This window comes from Salmo salar, chromosome 15 (genome assembly GCF_965601325.2).
Source record: "Salmo salar chromosome 15, fSalSal1, whole genome shotgun sequence".
Taxonomy (NCBI): domain Eukaryota; kingdom Metazoa; phylum Chordata; class Actinopteri; order Salmoniformes; family Salmonidae; genus Salmo; species Salmo salar.
Window position 1 is genome coordinate 33,351,432 of NC_138305.1, and position 22,218 is coordinate 33,373,649.

Sequence of the window (22,218 nt, forward strand, 5' to 3'; positions counted from 1 at the left end):
CTTGTTCTCAACTAGCCTACCTGGTTAAGTAAAGGTGAAATAAAATGTAAAAATAAAAAAATGAGTCACACACAAAATAGTCTGTCTTTAGCTAGAAGGTACAGTGTATCTATAGCTGTATGTTTCAACACAGAGAATAAAGGCACCATATAGAGCAGTCCAAGGTATATGGTCAGTCTGCTGCAACCTGCTCTCAGAGCATTTTGTATTATTCTGTATGTAAATCCGAGGGACCTCCATTTAGTATGATATGTTACGTTTCGTATGATATGTATTCATTTGTAGATGTCCATCATCCATTCCATACGATATGTTACGAATTCCAATTTGTATGATATTTTGTGAATTAGCAAAACATACAATATGTTACGAATTCCAATTTGTTGTGGCTAATGTTAGCTAGGTGGCTAGCTGGTTACGGTTAGGGGAAGGCTTAGCTAAAAGGGTAAAGGTTAGGGGAAGGGTTATCTAACATGCTAAGTAGTTACAAAGTAGCTATAAAGTAAGTGAAAAGTTGCTAATGAGCTAAAATGCTAAAGTTGTCACTGATGAGATTCAAACACGCAACCTCTCGCGTTATACGCCCACCCATCCACCCCAGCCTTAATTAAGTATATCACACTAATTTGATGGTCCCGGTTTTACATTTACTATGAGACCAGGCTGCAACTCCACAAGCTTCAGAGAAAACATCTGTCTGAGTTTGACCACATAATCCCATAATTATTGGTCTCTTCAGAGATAGCGACTAGAAGAGAATACACATGATAATTGATGGCGCGAGCGTAGGACATTTCACTTTATGCTAAAGGCGACTGATACGAACATGTGATCTAATGCCACGCATATTTGCTTTTGCTGGCTTTTAAATGTTGAGTCGGATTCAAAAGTGAGGTGATCTACCTTTTCCTGAGTTTGTATCCAAAATGAACCGGACTGTCTCTATTTTCTCCTCCAAACTCGCACCTGGTGCTGATATAGGTGTGGGATTTACAATCCTGTCAATCGGTGAGTTGGACTTCGTTATTATCACTTTCATATCTGATCATCTAGAAAATGTATCCTAGAATACAGACACGCTGATGTTGATGCATAGCTGATTGAGATTTATAGCACATGTTATTATTTTTATTATTTTAGTGGTCAGGTTCTTCCTACAAATTACACTTTAGAAGTAACCGTGCTACATGATATTAACGACTTTGTGGACAATATTAAATCATACAGATTTATCTGTAAAATATTTGAAATGTTTGTTTCACAGACTTTATTCATATTTTAAAGTATTTCATGTAGTTTATTTGTGGTATGTAAGTAATCCACAGTACTATGTATAGCCACCTACGGTATACTGCATTCGGGAAGGATTCAGACCCCTTCACTTTTTAAACATTTTGTTACGTTACAGCCTTACTCTAAAATGTATTAAATTGTTTTTTTTCCCCCTCATCAATCTACACACACAATACCCCATAATGACAAAACAAAAACAGGTTTAATTTTTTTGTGCAAATCTCTCTCTCTCAAAAAAAATGAAATATCACATTTATTCAGACCCTTTACTCAGTACTTTGTTGAAGCACCTTTGGCAGCGATTACAGCCTCGAGTCTTCTTGGGTATGAAGCTACAACTTGGCACACCTGTATTTGGGGAGTGTCTCCCATTCTTCTCTGCAGATCCTCTCAAGCTCAGTCAGGTTAGATAGGGAGGGTTGCTGCACACCTATTTTCAGGTCTCTGTGGCTCAGTTGGTAGAGCATGGTGTTTGCAACGTCAGGGTTGTGGGTTCGATTCCCATGGGGGGCCAGTATGGAGAAAAACAAAAATAGAACATGAAATTAAATGTATGCATTTACTACTGTAAGTCGCTCTGGATAAGAGCGTCTGCTAAATGGCTAAAATGTAAATGTCTCTCCAGAGATGTTAGATCAGGTTCAAGTCCGATCTTTGGCTGGGCCACTCAAGGATATTCAGAGACTTGTCCGGAAACCATGCCTGCGTTGTCTTGGCTGTGTGCTTAGGGTTGTTGTCCTGTTGGAAGCTAAACCTTCGCCCAGTCTGAAGTCCTGAGTGCTCTGGAGCAGGTTTTCACCAAAGATCTTTCTGTACTTTGCTCAGTTCATCATCCCTCGATCCTGATTATTTATGTATTAATTAATTCAATTATTTCACTTTTAAATTAGTGTGTATTGTGAATTGTTAGATACTACTGCACTATTGGAGCTAGGAACACAAGCATTTAGCTACACCCTCAATAACATCTGCTAAATATGTGTATGTGACCAATAAAATATGATTTGATTTGATTTTGACTAGTCTCCCAGTCCCTGCCGCTGAAATACATCCACACAACGTGATGCTGCCACCACCATGTTTTGCCGTAGGGATGGTGCCAGGTTTCCTCCAGAGGTCACGCTTGGCATTCAGGCCAAAGAGTTCAATCTTGGTTTCATCAGACCAGAGAATCTTGTTTCTCATGGTCTGAGAGTCCTTTAGGTGCCTCTTGGCAAACTCCAAGTGGGCTGTAATGTGTATTTTACTACGGAGTACCTTCTGTCTGTCCACTCTACCATAAAGGCCTGATTGGTGGAGTGCTGCAGAGATGGTTGGCCTTCTGGAAGTTTCTCCCATCTTCTCAGAGGAACTCTGGAGCTCTGTCAGAGTGACCATCAGGTTCTTGGTCACCTCCCTGAACAAGGCCCTTCTCCCCTGATTGCTCAGTTTGTCCGGGCGGCCAGCTCTAGGAAGAGTCTTGGTGGTTCCAAACTTCTTTCATTTAAGAATGATGGCGCTCTACTCTACTATGCGGACAACTACAAATACCTAGGTGTCTGGTTAGACTGTAAACTCTCCTTCCAGACTCATATTAAGCATCCGAAATTAATCCAATCCAAAATTAAATCTAGAATCGGTGTCCTATTTCGCAACAAAGCATCCTTTACTCAACTTGTTGAGTAGAGTGTTGGAGGCTATTTTGTAGATGACATCGCCGAAGTCAAGGAACGGTGGCGATGTCATCTACAAAATAGCCTCCAACACTCTACTCAACAAATTGGATGCAGTCTATTACAGTGCCATCCGTTTCGTCATCAAAGCCCCATATACTACCCACCACTTGCGAACTGTATGCTCTCGTTGGCTGGCCCTCACTTCATATTCGTCGCCAAACCCACTGGCTCCAGGTCATCTATAAGTCCTTGCTAGGTAAAGCCCCACCTTATCTCAGCTCACTGGTCACCATAGCAGCACCCACCCGTAGCACGCGCTCCAGCAGGTATATTTCACTGGTCGCCCCCAAAGCCAATTCATGCTTGGGCTGCCTTTCCTTCCAGTTTTCTGTTGCCAATGACTGGAACGAATTGCAAAAATCACTGAAGCTGGAGACTCATATCTCCCTTACTAACTTTAAGCATCAGCTATCAGAGCAGCTTACAGATCATTGCACCTGTACATAGCCCATCTGTAAATAGCCCATCCAACTACCTCATCCCCATATTGTTATTTATTATATATATATATATATATATATATATATATATATATATATATATATATATATATATATATATATATATATATATATATATGTTTTTTTTTCTTCTCCTTTGCACCCCAGTATCTCTACTTGCACAGTCATCTTCTGCACATCTATCACTCCAGTGTTTATTTGTGAAATTGTAATTATTTTGCCACTACGGCCTATTTATTGCCTTACCTCCCTACTCTTCTACATTTACACACACTGTACATAGATTTTTCTATTGTGTTATTGACTGTACGTTTGTTTATGTGTAACTCTGTGTTGTTGTTTTTGTCGCACTGCTTTGCTTTATCTTGGCCAGGTTGCAGTTGTAAATGAGAACTTGTTCTCAACTGGCCTACCTAGTTATATAAAGGTAAAATAAATAAAATAAAGAGCTATACGGACAATTCGTTCAACTTCATGGCTTGGTTTTTGCTCTGACATGCACTGTCAACTGTGGGACCTTATATAGATAGGTGTGTGCCTTTCCAAATCATTTCCAATCAATAAAATATACCACAGATGGACTCTAATCAAGGATGATCAATGGAAACAGGTTCCACCTGAGCTCAATTTTGAGTCTCATAGCAAAGGGTCTGAATATTTATGTAAATAAGCTCTTTCTGTTTTCTATTTTTAATACATTTGCAAAAATGTATAAACCTGTTTTCGCTTTGCCATTATGGGATATTTTTTTGTAGATTGATGAGAAAAATAATAATATTGAATATATTTTAGAATTAGGCTGTAACGTAACAAAATGTGGAAAAAGTCAAGGGTCTGAATACTTTGCGCTCTATATCACTACAATTGACACTTTATAGAAATATCAGTATTTCATGGTATTTTATAACATGTGTCAACTATAGTGTTATAGATGGCTATACCTAGTAAAATGTGGTCTCAACAATATTACAGTGTATTGTATTTCCTTTCACCTGAGGTTCTGTGTCCACCTGTTATTAAATAAACAGACTTATGATGTTTGGTTTGTAAATACACTCAGGAATGGACATGGCATTTTTTTTGTGACCAAATGTTTATTTATTTTGTCACATAGTGTTTTTTAAATCCAAATTAGTCAAATTATATTTTTGATGTGAGTGGGGCTAGTCTTTCTTTTTCCTCCAAGTCTGTTTGAGCTATCCTTGTCACTCGTCATTACAAACATGTTTGTCTTGACAATGATAAATGGACTTAACATGATGGCACAAACTGATCTGGGACCAGGCTAGGCTGATTTTCTTAATCTTTTCATCATCCTTTCATTTGTCTCTGTGTCAGCCACAGGAGGTTGGTGCCACCTTATTTGGGGAGGACGGGCTCATGGCAATGGCTGGAGCGGAATCAGTGGTTTCCATGTATTTGATGCCATTCCATTTGCTCTGTTCCAGCCATTATTATGAGCCGTCCTCCCCTCAGCAGCCTCCACTGATGTCAGGGGTGTTATTTGTACCTCTATTGGAATATCTGACAGTCTTATTGTAGAAACAGAAATCACACACTATCAAAGTCTTCTTCTTTTAGGTTTCAGTAGTTCATGTGTTTGTTATACGGGCCTAATTCATTTCAATATTGCGGACACACGTTATTGCAGACATGGGTCATTATTTTGAGTCACCTGAATGCCTTATTGCCTGGAACAGCTGCTATTTCAGGAAATCCATCACTCTCTATCCACGGTGACTTGTGGCTCAGTGTTCTGCAGAGTTATTTCTCACACCTCCTCTGTGATGTTTACATATTGAGTGAACACACTACAGGGGGTTAGCTGTGATTGCCAGCCAAACACCTTAACAGTAGAAAGGTCATCTGGTGACTGGTATCTGTCTTACAGGAACATGATACTGTAGGTCTTATATAATGTCAGGTGTAATACATGGAAGTGTTGGTTTAATATTTCAGACAGGTTATATTCAGGATCCATTGCGATCACTGCTTGAGGAAACTTTCTTTTCGAAGATACCTGTGGTTATTGCACCAGATCTTACTGTATATATTCAGACTACCATGAGAAATGACATGTTCAGAATGTACGGTGCCCTATATTTTGACATGATCAAACCATATCAATATAACATTTCCAACATCCCATACACTCTTATCCCTAATTGAGAGAGAACTTTTATTTATTTGACCTTTATTTTAGCAGGTCTCATTGAGATTAAGGTATCTTGTTCAAGGGAGCCCTGCATCACACAATTACACAACAAATGACACAATTGGAAATACACAAGAAAATACAAAAATCATTCATGAAAAACAATCCAACGATAGACCATATCAATCATCACTCTCTTCTCCCATCTCTATAGAGATTCTTTGTTTCCCCTTCCTTGTCTCTCTTCCAACCAGTGCTTCTGTCCGTCCTTGGCAACGGCCTGGTGCTGGTCATCTCCTACCGACGGAGGAAGAAGATGGTGGATTCAGAGCTCCTCTGCGTCAACCTGGCCGTGGTGGATTTCCTATGTTGCATCTGTTTCTACCCGCTGTCCATTCTGTCATCGTTTAACCATGCCTGGCTGGGGCACCACGTCACGTGCGTCTACTACGGTCTGGGCTGCTACATATTCGGCCTGTGTGGCATGTTCACCATCGCCGCCATCAGCGTGATCCGCTATCTGAAAACATTCTATAACCTGGTCTATGGTGAGTAGAGCCTAGTGTATTTGGAGGGGGGGGCAGCCTGGTCTAAGGTGATTAGAGCCCAGTCTATTTGGAGGGGGGGGCAGCCTGGTCTATGGTGAGTAGAGCCCAGTCTATTTGGATGGGAGGGGGGCTGGTCTATGGTGAGTAGAGCCTAGTCTATTCGGATGGGGGGGCAGGCTGGAGTACCAGATAGTGGGGTTTGCATGTTTGGGACTATTCTATTGGTTTTGTTGTACCAGGCAAGGTCAATATTACATTTACATTTTAGTAATTTAGCAGATGCTCTTTTCCAGAGCGACTTATAAGAGTAATTAGGGTCAAGTGCCTTGCACAAGGGCACATCGGCGCGATTTTCACTTAGACCTGTCGGGGTTTTCAAACCAGCGAACTCTATAAATATTTCACCAGGCTAAGTGAATGCTAGACTCCCTACAAGCTTACCCAACCTAGCTGCTGCACACTACACAAAGTACAGATACCCCCCAAAACGACTTAATAGTACTTTAAAGTATTTTTACTTAAGTAATTTACACAACTGCTCCCAGCTGCTGCACACTACATAAAGTACAGATACCCCCCAAAACGACTTAATAGTACTTTAAAGTATTTTTACTTAAGTAATTTACACAACTGCTCCCAGCTGCTGCACAATGCACAAACAAAGTACAGATACCCCCAAAAATGACTTAAGGATCATCACACATTGTTTGTGTTTGTGTGTTTGTGTGTGTGTGTGTGTGTGTGTGTGTGTGTGTGTGTGTGTGTGTGTGTGTGTGTGTGTGTGTGTGTGTGTGTGTGTGTGTGTGTGTGTGTGTGTGTGTGTGTGTGTGTGTGTGTGTGTGTGTGTGTGTGTGTGTGTGTGTGTGTGTGTGTGTGTGTGTGTGTGTGTGTGTGTGTGTGTGTGTGTGTGTGTGTGTGTCATCCTACTCCCGAGTGGCGCAGCAGTCTAAGGCACTGCATCTCAGCGTCACTACAGACCCTGGTTCGATTCCAGGCTGTATCACAACCGGCCGTAATTGGGAGTCCCATAGGGTGGCGCAAAATTGGCCCAGTGTTGTCCGGGTTAGGGTTTGGCCAGGGGTAGGCTGTCGTTGTAAATAAGAATTTGTTCTTAACTGACTTGCCTTGTTAAATAAATGTGAAATAAAATGTGAAATATATATCCTGTTTGTGTCCATTGGGGTCTTTCCAGGAACTCTCCAGGGACTAATATACAGTACCTTCAGACAGTATCCATACCACCTGACTTTTTCCACATTTTGTTCTGTTACAAAGTGGGATTAAAATGGATTTGTCATTTTTTGTCAACCATCTACAAAAAATACTCTGTAATGTCAAAGTGGAAAGAAAAATCTAACATTTGTTAAACAAAAAATATGAAAAATAAAACACTAATATATCTTGATTTCTATTCAACCTCCTGAGTCAATGTTACAGTTACCTTTGACAGGGATTACAGCTGTGAGTTTTTCTGGGTAAATCTCGTAAGAGCTTTCCACACCCGGATTGTGAAACATTTGCCCATTTATTATTTAACAAATTCTTCAAGCTCTGTCAAATTGGTTGTTGATCATTGCTAGAGAACCATTTTCAGGTCTGGACATAGATTTTCAAGTAGATTTAAGTCAAACTGTAACTCGCCACTCAGGAACATTCACTGTCTTCAGTGTAGATTTGGCCTTGTGTTTTAGGTCATTGTCCTGCTGAAAGGTGAATTCATCTCCCAGTGTCTGGTGGAAAGCAGACTGAACCAGGTTATATCAGCTATTATGCCATATTATGACATGGTTATGACCGTGTCATAACGTGTTATGACGCTGGATGTCAAGTAAAGTGTAACCATATTATAATATATGACAACATGACATCATCATACAAAGCGGTCCTTCTTACAGACATCAACAACGACAAACTTAAAATCTGCGAAGTCTACCACTACTACCACTACTGTTGTTGATGATGATGATGGTGATGATGATGATATCAGTAAACAGGAAATCACCACTCTGTATGATGATGTCATGCCTTCAAAGCTCTGCGGTTGAACTTCTTTGGGATAGCGGGCAGTATTTTCACGGCCGGATAAAAAACGTAACCGATTTAATCTGGTTACTACTACTGCCCAGAAACTAGAATATGCATATAATTAGTAGATTTCGATAGAAAACACTCTAAAGTTTCTAAAACTGTTTGAATGGTGTCTGTGAGTATAACATAACTCATATGGCAGGCCAAAACCTGAGAAGATTCCATACAGGAAGTGCCCTGTCTGACAATTTGTTGTCCTTCTGTTGCATCTCTATCGACATTACAGCATCTGTGCTGTAACGTGACACTTTCTAAGGCTTCCATTGGCTCTCTAAAGCCGCCAAAAAGTGGAATGGGGTGTCTGCTGTCTCTGGGCAAAGTACAGCAGCAGAGTTTGTAAGTGGTCAGCCTGGGGACAGTGAGACTGAGATGCGCGTTCATGAGACTTTTTCTTTCAGCCTTTGAATGAATACAACGTTGCCTGGTTGGAATATTATCGCTATTTTACGAGAAAAATAGCATAAAAATTGATTTTAAACAGCGTTTGACATGCTTCTATGTACGGTAATGGAATATTTTGATTTTTTTTGTCACGAAATGCGCTCGCGCGTTACCCTTCGGATAGTGACCTGAACGCACAAACAAAACGGAGGTATTTGGATATAATTATGGATTATTTGGAACCAAAACAACATTTGTTGTTGAAGTAGAAGTCCTGGGAGTGCATTCTGACGAAGAACAGCAAAGGTAATCCAATTTTTCTAATAGTAATTCTGAGTTTAGGGAGCCCCAAACTTGGTGGGTGTCAAATTAGCAAGCCTGTGATGGCCGAGCTATGTACTCAGAATATTGCAAAATGTGCTTTCGCTGAAAAGCTATTTTAAAATCAGACATAGCGATTGCATAAAGGAGTTCTGTATCTATAATTCTTAAAATAATTGTTATGTATTTTGTCAACGTTTATCATGAGTAATTTAGTAAATTCACCGGAAGTTTTCGGTGGTTATGCTAGTTCTGAACATCACATGCTAATGTAAAAAGCTGTTTTTTTATATAAATATGAACTTGATTGAACAAAACATGCATGTATTGTATAACATAATGTCCTAGGAGTGTCATCTGATGAAGATCATCAAAGGTTAGTGCTGCATTTAGCTGTGGTTTGGGTTTATGTGACATATATGCTTGCTTGGAAAATGGCTGTGTGATTATTTGTGTCTATGTACTCTCCTAACATAATCTAATGTTTTTCTTTAGCTGTAAAGCCTTTTTGAAATCGGACAATGTGGTTAGATTAATGAGAGTCTTGTCTTTAAAATGGTGTAAAATAGTTAATTGTTTGAGAAAATTGAATTGTGGTATTTTAGTTGGTTTTGTATTTCGCGCCGTGCGATGCCATTGGCTGTTGGCTAGGGGTTCCGCAGGCGGAACGGGGTTCCGCTAGCGGAACGTCTGTCCTCAACAGGTTAAGAGCCCAGTTTTTTCTCTGTGGTCTATTTATAGGCTGTATTTATAATGTATTGCATACACATTTATAGGTAGTTATCCTCTCTAGGCTAGGCGGGACGAATTCGTCCCACCTACGTAACAGCCACTGCTATCCTGTGGCGCGATTTTCAAAACCTTAAAAATCCTATTACTTCAATTTCTCAAACATATGACTATTTTACAGCCATTTAAAGACAAGACTCTCGTTAATCTAACCACACTGTCCGATTTCAAAAAGGCTTTACAACGAAAGCAAAACATTAGATTATGTCAGCAGAGTACCAAGCCAGAAATAATCAGACACCCATTTTTCAAGCCAGTATATAATGTCACCAAAACCCAGAAGACAGCTAAATGCAGCACTCACCTTTGATGATCTTCATCAGATGACAACCCTAGGACATTATGTTATACAATACATGCATGTTTTGTTCAATCAAGTTCATATTTATATCAAAAAACAGCTTTTTACATTAGCATGTGACGTTCAGAACTAGCATACCCCCCGCAAACTTCCGGGGAATTCGCTAACATTTTACTAAATTACTCACGATAAACGTTCACAAAAAGCATAACAATTATTTTAAGAATTATAGATACAGACCTCCTCTATGCACTCGATATGTCCGATTTTAAAATAGCTCTTTGGTGAAAGCACATTTTGCAATATTCTAAGTACATAGCCCAGGCATCACGGGCTCGCTATTTAGACACCCGGCAAGTTTAGCACTCACCATCATCATATTTACTATTATAAAAGTTTCATTACCTTTTGTTGTCTTCGTCAGAATACACACCCAGGACTGCTACTTCAATAACAAATGTTGGTTTGGTCCAAAATAATCCATCGTTATATCCGAATAGCGCCGTTTTGTTCGTGCGTTCCAGACACTATCCGAAATAGTAAAGAAGTGTCACGCGCATGGCGCAATTCGTGACAATAAAATTCTAAGTATTCCATTACCGTACTTCGAAGCATGTCAACCGCTGTTTAAAATCAAATTTTACGACATTTTTCTCGTAGAAAAGCGATAATATTCCGACAGGGAATCTCCTTTTCGGCAAACAGAGGAAAAAATCCCAAAGGCGGGGGCGGTCGGGGTCACGCGCATAAGCCAGTGTCTCTTGATCGGCCACTTGAGAAAGGCGATAATGTGTTTCAGCCTGGGGCTGGAATGACGACATTCTGTTTTTTCCCGGGCTCTGAGCGCCTATGGACGACGTGGGAAGTGTCACGTTAGAGCAGAGATCCTTAGTAAATGATAGAGATGGAAAACAAGTTCAACAAATGGTCAGACAGGCCACTTCCTGTAAAGGAATCTCTCAGGTTTTGACCTGCCATTTGAGTTCTGTTATACTCACAGACACCATTCAAACAGTTTTAGAAAATTGAGGGTGTTTTCTATCCATATGTAATAAGTATATGCATATTCTAGTTACTGGGTAGGAGTGGTAACCAGATTAAATCGGGTATGTTTTTTATCCAGCCGTGTCAATGCTGCCCCCTAGCCCTAACAGGTTAAACAGGCTTGATCTCTCTCTTGTTGTAGCAACAACAACTCACCATCCCTAGGGTGGCTATAACAGAATGCTTGCTGCCCTGTTCTGTCCCTTGCTCTGATCTGAAAGACATTAAAGACAATATGGGCACAATTCCACCTAGCCTATCACAGGGTAAGGTGGAGGTGCTGTAATACTACAATACCTTGGAAAACTAAATGAAGTGCCTATGAGAGGGGGCTAAGGACCGATTTGGATTTGAGCGTCTCCTGTCTCGCTCTCACTTTGTGTTCGTGTGTGTCTGTGTGCATGTCTGTCTGTCTGTCTGTATGCCCAGTGGCTCCTGAGTGGCATCTCACTGCAGTCCCTGGTTCACATCCAGCCGTGATTGGGAGTCCCATAGGGCGCCGCACAATTGGCCCAGCGTCGTCTGGGTTTTGCTGTGGTAGGCCGTCATTGTAATAAGAATTTGTTTTTAACTGTCTTGCCTAGTTAAATAAAGATTACATTAAAAAAATGTAATAATAATCTCTCTCCCACTCTCTCGCACCTTTCTCTCTCTCTCTCACTCTCTCACACACACCTCTCCAGCTTTCTCTCTCTCACTCTTTGTCTCTCCAATTAACTAGTAGCAGGGCTTTCCGCTCTCCTGTGTTAATTGTAAGAGACGAGTAGGGTGCTCAGGTCTGCCATGAGAGGTGACTGTATAGTTCCTGTCACGCCCTGACCTGAGAGAGACGGTTTATTTCTCTATTTTTTTTTAGGTCAGGGTGTGGGTGGGCATTCTATGTCATTATATTTCTATGTTTTGGCCAGGTATGTTTTCCAATCAGAGGCAGCTGTCTATCGTTGTCTCTGATTGGGAACCATACTTAGGCAGCCTTTTCCCACCTGTGTTTGTGGGTAGTTGTTTTCTGTTTTGTTATCAGTGACCTGACAGAACTGTTTGCTTTCGTTTTGTTTCTTTGTTTAAGTGTTTCGTTATATATATAATAAATTATGAACACTTACCACGCTGCGCTTTGGTCCCCTTCTTCTAACGACAGCCGTCACAGAACTACTCACCACCAAGGGACCAAGCAGCGTGGTCAGGATGAATGAACCTGGGAGGAAATCCTAGACGGGAAGGGACCCTGGAGGCAGGACGGGGAGTATCACCGTCCGAAGGAGGAAATAGAGGCAGCGAGAGCAGAACGGCGATGCTATGAGGAACTAGCACGGCAACAACGGAAGCCCGAGAGGCAGCTCCCCCAAAATGTTGGGGGGGGGGGGGGACACACGGGGAGATTGGTGAAGTCCGGGTTGAGACCTGAGCCAACTCCCCGTGCTTACCGTGGGGAGCGAGTGACTGAGCGAGCACCGTGTTATGCTGGGACACAGTGCGCAGCTACAACCCGGTGCGCTCAGTGCAAGCTTCCCGCAGTTGCCGTGCTAGAGATGGCAGTCAGCCAAGCAGAATTGTGCCGGCTCAGCGTTCCTGGTCTCCAGTGCGTCTCTTCGGCCCAGGTTATCCTGCGCCAGCTCTACGCACGGTACCCCCCGTTCACCAGCACAAACAAGTTCGTCCTGTGCCAGCGCTCCGCCCTTGCCGAGCTAAAGTAAACATCCAGCCAGGACGGGTTGTGCCAGCCATATGCTCCAGACCTCCAGTGCGCCTCCACGGCCCAGTATATCCTGCGCCTGCTCTGCGCACCCAGTCTCTAGTGCGTCTCCCCAGTCCGGTGAGACCTGTTCAGGCTCCACGTAAGAAGCATCCAGTGATGATCTATGGTCCGAAGCCTACAGTGATGATCCATTGCACGAAGCCTCCAGTGATGATCCATGGCCCGGAGCCTGTAGTGATGATACATGGCACGAAGCCTCCAGTGATAATCCATGGTCCGGAGCCTCCATTGATAATCCATGGCACGAAGCCTTCAGTGATGATCCATGGCCCGGAGCCTGTAGGGATGATCCATGGCACGAAGCCTCCAGTGATGATCCATGGCCCGGAGCCTGTAGGGATGATCCATGGCACGAAGCCTCCAGTGATAATCCATGGCCCGGAGCCTCCTGTGAGAATCCATGGCACGAAGCCTCCAGTGATGATCCATGGCCCGGAGCCTCCAGTGATGATCCATGGCAAGAAGCATCCAGTGATGATCCATGGCACGGAACCTGTAGTGATGATCCAAGGCAACAGACGGCCCACAATCCGGAACCTCCTGAGACGGCCTACAGTCCGGAACCTCCAGCGACGTCCCCCAGTCCAGAGCCTCCAGCGACGGTCCCCAGTCCGGAGCCTCCAGCGTCCGGAGTCTTCAGTGGCGGTCCGCAGTCCGGAGTCTTCAGCGGCGGCCCGCAGCCATGAGTCTTCAGCGGCGGCCCGCAGTCCGGAGTCTTCAGCGGCGGCCCGCAGTCCAGAGCCTCCGGCGATGATCAAATCAAATCAAATCAAATCAAATCAAATTTATTTTTATATAGCCCTTCGTACATCAGCTGATATTCTCAAAGTGCTGTACAGAAACCCAGCCTAAAACCCCAAACAGCAAGCAAAGCATGTGAAAGAAGCACGGTGGCTAGGAAAAACTCCCTAGGAAAAACTCCCTAGAAAGGCCAAAAACCTAGGAAGAAACCTAGAGAGGAACCAGGCTATGAGGGGTGGCCAGTCCTCTTCTGGCTGTGCAGGGTGGATATTAAAACAGAACATGGTCAAAATGTTAAAATGTTAAAATGTTCATAAATGACCAGCATGGTCAAATAATAATAATCATAGTAGTTGTCGAGGGTGCAACAAGCACGTCCGGTGAACAGGTCAGGGTTCCATAGCCGCAGGCAGAACAGTTGAAACTGGAGCAGCAGCACGGCCAGGTGGACTGGGGACAGCAAGGAGTCATCATACCAGGTAGTCCTGAGGCATGGTCCTAGGGCTCAGGTCCTCCGAGAGAAAGACAGAAAGAGAGAAAGAGAGAATTAGAGAGAGCATATTTAAATACACACAGGACACCGGATAAGACAAGAGAAATACTCCAGATGTAACAGACTGACCCTAGCCCCCCGACACATAAACTACTGCAGCATAAATACTGGAGGCTGAGACAGGAGGGATCAGAAGACACTGTGGCCCCATCCGATGATACCCCCGGACAGGGCCAAACAGGCAGGATATAACCCCAACCACGGTCTGGTTCCTCCGGCGACACAGAAGCGGGGGGATCAGCGGGCGGAGTGGGGGCTATACCCCGAACCAGAGCCGCCGCCAAGAATAGATGCCCACCCGAACCCTCCCCGATAGGTTCAGGTTTGCGGCCGGGAGTCTGCACCTTTGGGGGGGGGGGGGTACTGTCACGCCCTGACCTGAGAGAGACGGTTTATTTCTATATTTTATTAGGTCAGGGTGTGGGGTGGGCATTCTATGTCATTATATTTCTGTGTTTTCACCAGGTATGGTTTCCAATCAGAGGCAGCTGTCTATCGTTGTCTCTGATTGGGAACCATACTTAGGCAGCCTTTTCCCACCTGTGTTTGTGGGTAGTTGTTTTCTGTTCTGTTATCAGTGACCTGACAGAACTGTTGGCTTTCGTTTTTTTTCTTTGTTTGTGTTTCGTTATATATAATAAATTATGAACACTTACCACGCTGCGCTTTGGTCCACTCCTTCTGACGAATGCCGTAACAGTTCCCTTAAGGAAAAGCACCTTTAGTAAATCCGCTTTCTCTGTGAGAGCTTCCTATGTCTGGAATACACTGCCATCAGACACACATAACTGCACCACATATCACACTTTCACAAAATGCATGAAGACATGGCTAAAGGTCAATCAGATTTGTGAACATAATCCCTAGCTGTGTATTGCCGCTTTACATGTTGTCTGTTGTCTGTAGCTTGTGAGGTGTGGAAACACTTTGTTGCTTTTATGGATTTTGTCTTGTTGCTTTTTGTTCTATGTTGCTCTGTCTGTATGCTACATCTTGCTTGTCCTATGTTGCTCTATCTGTATGCTATGCCTTGCTTGTCCTATGTTGCTCTGTGCGTGCTCACTGCTCAATGATTGTCTGCATTGTAATTGTTTTTAATAACCTGCCCAGGGACTGTGGTTGAATATTAGCCGGCTGGCTAAAACCGGCACTTTTACTGAAACGTTGATTAATGTACACTGTCCCTGTAGAAATAAAATAAACTCAAACTCAGCCCTGAGTACTAGGATCAGGTGTGGATTAGGACAGGAGTTGAGAGGAATAATGCCACAGGACAGGTTAGTCATCAGTCAGTCTTCTCATCTCAGTCGGGAGCCTGTGAGATCGATTGGTGCTCTCTAATTACCATCTATGTGTCAGATCAATGGAGACCACATAGCATTTCTTTTGGAGAAATGGCCTTATTTGCCCATGGACTTTACATTTATGTGCCGTAACTGCAATGTTTTTAAGCCAATATTCTATAAGACTGTCACATCCTGACCAGTAAAGGGGTTATTTGTTATTGTAGTTTGGTCAGGACGTGGCAGGGGGTGTTTTGTTTAGAGTGTTTCGGGGTTTGTTGGGCTATGTTATTATGTAAGAGGGGTGTTTGTTTAGAGTGTTCCGGGGTTTTTGGTCTATGTTCTAGGTCAGTGTTTTTCTATGTTCAGTCTAGTTTTTCTACTTCTATGTTTAGGGTTTGTTGATTGAGCTTCAATTGGAGGCAGCTGTTCCTCGTTGCCTCTGATTGAAGGTCCTATGTATAGGGGTGTTTGTGCTATGGGGGTTTGTGGGTAGTTGTTTCCTGTTTTGTGTCTGTGCACCTGACAGGACTGTTTAGTGTCATTCGTTGTTTTGTATACGTGATTTGTTTGTTTTTCCTTCTTTTGATTTAATAAAGATGATGAGTATACACGTTCCCGCTCCACCTTGGTCTAATATCCTTACGACACCCGTTACAAAGACAGGTATTCAAGGTATTCAAGCAGTAGAGAATTTGAGGTGCGGTACTCAGTACTGGTGTGTTCTTGACCAAATCAAGCACTGATTAATCACTGAATCATCCAAACATAATGACAATCTCAGATGTCACCCTCCCTTTAAGAATATAACCAGGCGATGGATGTCTCTTTCCTTGCAGCAGTCTGGCTGAATGGTGCCAACATCCGGCTGGTGTGCTGTGCCTCGTGGCTAGTCGCCACCGTCTGGTCCTCCTTCCCCTTGTTCGGCTGGGGCGAGTACGTCCCCGAGCCCTACGGCCTGTCCTGTACCATCGCCTGGCACAGCTACCACACCTCCTTTAAAGACGCCTTCTACGTCATCTGTTCCTTCTCTTGTTTCATGCTGGTGCCCGTCCTGCTCATCGTGATGTCCCAGATCCAGATCCTCTACAAAGTCTATCATTTCACCTACGCCTTGTCAGCCCGGGGGATCCGGACCAACCTGCGCCATGCCGAAAAACGTCTCTCCATGGTGAGAAGGGTTTTATGTCCTGCTTAAAGAGGAACCACGGCAATGAGCCTGAACTTCTCTGACTCAGTGGAGGACTGTCTGTCACAGTGCATACGTCTTTCACTCAGGGAGAGCGGATGTAGAGCTTACTGCAGCGCTAGATAGAACTGTGTTGAATTACTCAAATCTACGAAAAAAATGTACCTTCTGTCACAGTGAACATAGTATCTTTATATTTGATACAAGACCAATCGATTGTCAGATATTCCATACAAGGTTTTCACATACAGTACCAGTCAAAAGTTTGGACACATCTACTCATTCCAGGGTTTTTCTTTATTTTTACTATTTTCTACACATATGGAATCATGTAGTAACCAAAAAAGTGTTAAACAGATCTGTTCATCCTGTCGTATGCTCTGGCATTATACAGTCTGGATGACATCTTATGTCATATGTTATTACATGCTACGTAAGAGTCTACATACCAGATGTTATAACAGGGTGTTATGTCATTTATTAACCTCTGTGTCACATTATTACATTGAATGGAATGATGTGCGTCATAACCTTGTAATATGCCCATATAGACTGCACATATACCTTAGAGTGACATTCATTTGAGGTGGTATAAAACAGTTATGAATGTGCTTATACCACGGGATGAGTTGACAGTATCACAAAAAAAAGACACATTATAATACCAATAACTTGTCAAGAAAACACAACAAAAAATAGAAATAGAATTATAAAGGGCTCGATTTTGTCATTCTAAGCATATGCAATGTGGCTGCTTCTGACATAAAATAAATGTTTGACTTCCACACAAAATTACCTTATTTTAGTTTTTTTTTTATTGTAGAGTTAAGTAGAGTTAAGTATTTATATCCGCCTGCTCAAGACAAATTCAGCCATTGCTTTGCCAAATACACGTTTATACGACAGAGGACGTTGCCATGGTCCTAGTAAGGTCTGGGTGGCTGTCTTCTGACTTATAAAATGGTGGGAAATCAATCAAATCAGTCATGTAAATATATGCATATATAAGTAATTCTAGTACCCAATTTCAGGGACTGTCAGCTTAAGAGGCTAGTTTGCTAGCTTCAGGAGGAATTAGCTTCGGGATGGGGCTGGAGAAATGTAAACACTCCAATGTATAGACAGAGCTATGGATGCAAGGATTGGCCATCCATGATATCAAAATTATAGTGGAACAATGTTTTGAGGCAATTTTTTGTGTTTACTTTTATTTTGTTAACAAACATTTGAATAAAAAAGCTTATATTTTGGGTTCTTATGGGTTACGACAGTTGAACTAAGCTCATGAGGCATTTATTCAGTTATATTCTTCAAGGATTAATGGGTACTTATCATTAATTTATAAAGAGATGTCGGCTCATCATGTGGCAAACCTAGTTACAGTAGCTACAGTAAATAGCTGTCACGACTTCCGCCGAAGTCGGTCGCTCTCCTTGTTCGTTCGGCGGTCGACGTCACCGGTCTTTTAGCCATCGCCGATCCACTTTTCATTTTCCATTTGTTTTGTCTTTGTTTTCTACACACCAGGTTTCTATTCCCCAATTACATGTTCATTATTTAACCCTCTGTTTCCCACATGTTAGTGTGCGTGTTTATTGATTGTTCATGGCGGTACTTGTCGGCTGGTTATGTTTGCCGGGTTATGTATTTACGCCCGTTATTTTCGAGTGACCGGTATTTCTCCGCACTTTGAGTATTGTCTGTATACTGGTGCTGTCGTGGAACCTTGTACACTCATTTCTGCTCTCCTGTGCCTGATTCACTGCACCAGTTAACCACCGCCTGACAATAGTATGGATAATAAAAAACATTAGTTAGCTTGAGTTAAATAGCGTGTATTACGATGAAAAGGTAATTGTGTTTAACCTGTTAGGGCTAGGGGGCAGCATTGACACGGCTGGATAAAAAACATACCCGATTTAATCTGGTTACCACTCCTACTCAGTAACTAGAATATGCATATACTTATTACATATGGATAGAAAACACCCTCAATTTTCTAAAACTGTTTGAATGGTGTCTGTGAGTATAACAGAACTCAAATGGCAGGTCAAAACCTGAGAGATTCCTTTACAGGAAGTGGCCTGTCTGACCATTTGTTGAACTTGTTTTCCATCTCTATCATTTACTAAGGATCTCTGCTCTAACGTGACACTTCCCACGTCTTCCATAGGCTCTCAGAGCCCGGGAAAAAACAGAATGTCGTCATTCCAGCCCCAGGCTGAAACACATTATCGCCTTTCTCAAGTGGCCCATCAAGAGACACTAGCTTATGCGCGTGACCCCGACCGCCCCCGCCTTTGGGATTTTTTCCTCTGTTTGCCGAAAAGGAGATTCCCTGTCGGAATATTATCGCTTTTCTACGAGAAAAATGACGTAAAAATTGATTTTAAACAGCGGTTGACATGCTTCGACGTACGGTAATGGAATACTTTGAACTTTATTGTCAGGAATTGCGCCAAGCGCGCGACACTTCTTTACTATTTCGGATAGTGTCTGGAACACACGAACAAAACGCCGCTATTCGGATATAACGATGGATTATTTTGGACCAAACCAACATTTGTTATTGAAGTAGCTGTCCTGGGTGTGTATTCTGACGAAGACAACAAAAGGTAATGACATTTTTATAATAGTAAATATGATTATGGTGAGTGCTAAACTTGCCGGGTGTCTAAATAGCGAGCCCGTGATGCCTGGGCTATGTACTTAGAATATTGCAAAATGTGCTTTCACCAAAAAGCTATTTTAAAATCGGACATATCGAGTGCATAGAGGAGGTCTGTATCTATAATTCTTAAAATAATTGTTATGCTTTTTGTGAACGTTTATCGTGAGTAATTTAGTAAAATGTTAGCGAATTCCCCGGAAGTTTGCGGGGGGTATGCTAGTTCTGAACGTCACATGCTAATGTAAAAAGCTGGTTTTTGATATAAATATGAACTTGATTGAACAAAACATGCATGTATTGTATAACATAATGTCCTAGGGTTGTCATCTGATGAAGATCATCAAAGGTGAGTGCTGCATTTAGCTGTCTTCTGGGTTTTGGTGACATTATATGCTGGCTTGAAAAATGGGTGTCTGATTATTTCTGGCTTGGTACTCTGCTGACATAATCTAATGTTTTGCTTTCGTTGTAAAGCCTTTTTGAAATCGGACAGTGTGGTTAGATTAACGAGAGTCTTATCTTTAAATGGCTGTAAAATAGTCATATGTTTGAGAAATTGAAGTAATAGGATTTTTAAGGTTTTGAAAATCGCGCCACAGGCTGGCAGTGGCTGTTACGTAGGTGGGACGAATTCGTCCCGCCGGTCCCATAGAGGTTAAAGTGTAAGTGAAAGAGGATGTAAATGTGCAATGTGCTACAGAGTACATTTTTTCATTCCAAAGGGTGGCTACTTTGAAGAATCTAAAATATTAAATATATTTTGATTGGTTTAACACTTCTTTGGTTACTACATGTATCCATATGTGTTATTTCATAGTTTTGATGTCTTTTGACTGGTACTGTATGCTCTTTGAGAAGTTTAAAAAATTTATCAGGCTTGTGACTCTTTCTCTACTACAGATGTCCTTTGTCGTTTCAAAGGCTGCGTTTACACAGGCAGCCCAATTCTGACCTTTTGCCCAATTATGGGCAAAAGAGCAGATTTAAAAGAAAATCTGAATTGGGCTGCCTCAATGCAGCCCAAGGCACGTATGTCATTTTTGTGCTGCATTTTGCTCAGTAAAGTCAGTACAGAAGTCAGTACTAGTGGTGTCATTAGGTAGGCTTGAATTAGCTGCATATACGGAAGCCAACTCTAACGTTGAAAGAGTTGTCTTTAGTACATACTGTATATTCAAATCTACCCAATGATACCAGTTATTGCATGAGAGCTTACGAGATAGAGTTGGATTTTGGCCTCCTGAGTGGCGCAGCGGTGTAAGGTACTGCATCCCAGCACTAGAGGCGTCACTACAGACCTGGGTTTGATCCCAGGCTGTGTCGCAGCCGGCCATGACCGGGAGAACCATGAGGCGACGCACAATTGGCCCAGCTTCGTCTGGGTTAGGGGAGGGTTTGGCCGGCTGGGATGACCTTGTCCCATCGCGCTCTAGTGACTCCTAGTTCCAGGCCGGGAGCATGCACACTGACTTTGGTCGCCAGCTGTACAGTGTTTCCTCCAACACATTGGTGCGGCTGGCTTCTGGGTTAAGTAAGCAGCGTGTCAAGAAGCAGTGCGGCTTGGCAGGGTCATGTTTCGGAGGACGCATGTCTCTCCCGAGTTTATATGGGAGTTGCAACAATGGGACAAGACTGTAACTACCAATTGGGGGTAAAAAGTTAAATTTAGCAAATAATGTATGGATTTGGGTCTAGATATTGGACACAACATAATTTCTCTGTCGTCCCCCTCAGATGTTCTTCTGCATCAGCCTTGGCTTTGTGATGGCCTGGGCTCCCTACGCCGTTGTCTCCTTCCTCTTCATCTTCCACAAGGACAACAGGTACATGGCACCTGGGGGCTTCGTGTTCCCCGCACTGTTCGCCAAGAGCTCCCACGTCTACAACCCCTTCATCTACTTCTACTTCAACAAGGCCTTCCGTCAGGAGCTGCGCTGCCTGTTGCGCTCCTTCTGCCCCCGGTTAGCCGGGAATCGTGTGGGGGTCCGCTCTGCCACGGGCCAGGAGGGACTCCCCGGTGGGCCACATCCCATCCAGATCCAGCTCCAGGAGCTGGGGATGTCTGGAGGGGGAGTCCTAGGGGAGGAATAGCAGCAGGGACACAGGGAGCACACTTTGGGGCGATCTTCTGCTGAGTGTCCAAGATCAGAGTGACCCCCTCGGCTGTGGACCATAGACCTGTCCAGTGCTTGACTTGGGCAGGAGCTCACCGGAGCTGATCACCGGCACCTCAAATGTTCTACTGCTTGAGCTCCTGTTCCTCTTATAGAATATGAAATCAAAAGTATTGTGGAGTTCTTGCACCTAAATATGAACAGTATTGACACCCAAAATGAGTACCGGCACCTATTTCAATCCAAGTCAAGCACTGGCACCTGTCTAATAGTTCCTTCCCATCCCCACCTGAACACTGATTGGATGATGAGAAAGAGAGGGGAGTGGACTCTGCAATAGGTTTGCTATTAGTTGAAAAGTGAATCGGGGTTGGTGCTCCTGAGACTGAGGCTGAATCACAAATCAGTCCCTTCCCCTCATTCCTCAGCCATCCATTTCCGCGTTCGCACGTGCCTCCACAATATGCACAAGTGTCTGACAGCTAAGGGAGTGAAAATTATCAAAGGTGTAAGGGCTTATTAGCAACTTTAACTGAGCCAGCAAGTTACATGTTGCGTTTATATGTTTGTTCAGTATATATGCCATGTGCATTTTGTTTGTGTCTGATTTCGAGATTTGACTTAACCAATGAAATATCTCCCAAATTAAATGTTTGACTGTTACTGTAAAATGACAAGGGCAATTTGTTCATTTGAATTTAATGCTTGTTTTATTATTTAAATGCGGAACATGAATTACATAATTTAAGCCACGAGTGTGTCCTGAAGTTGATGGGTTTGTTTGATCCCCTTGCCACTCTTAAAGTCACCCTCAA

The 22,218-nt window shown here is 42.9% G+C and overlaps 1 protein-coding gene across 1 annotated transcript; it reads left to right on the forward strand.

Annotated features, from left to right (window-relative positions):
- Positions 1 to 926: 926 nt before the first annotated feature.
- On the forward strand, positions 927 to 21,380 carry opn8c (opsin 8, group member c). Its single transcript, XM_045696065.2, has 4 exons — positions 927 to 1,008; positions 5,879 to 6,172; positions 16,269 to 16,600; positions 21,024 to 21,380. Exons 1-4 carry the CDS (start codon positions 927 to 929, stop codon positions 21,378 to 21,380), a joined length of 1,065 nt encoding a protein of 354 aa, XP_045552021.1.
- The last annotated feature ends 838 nt before the right edge of the window (positions 21,381 to 22,218 follow it).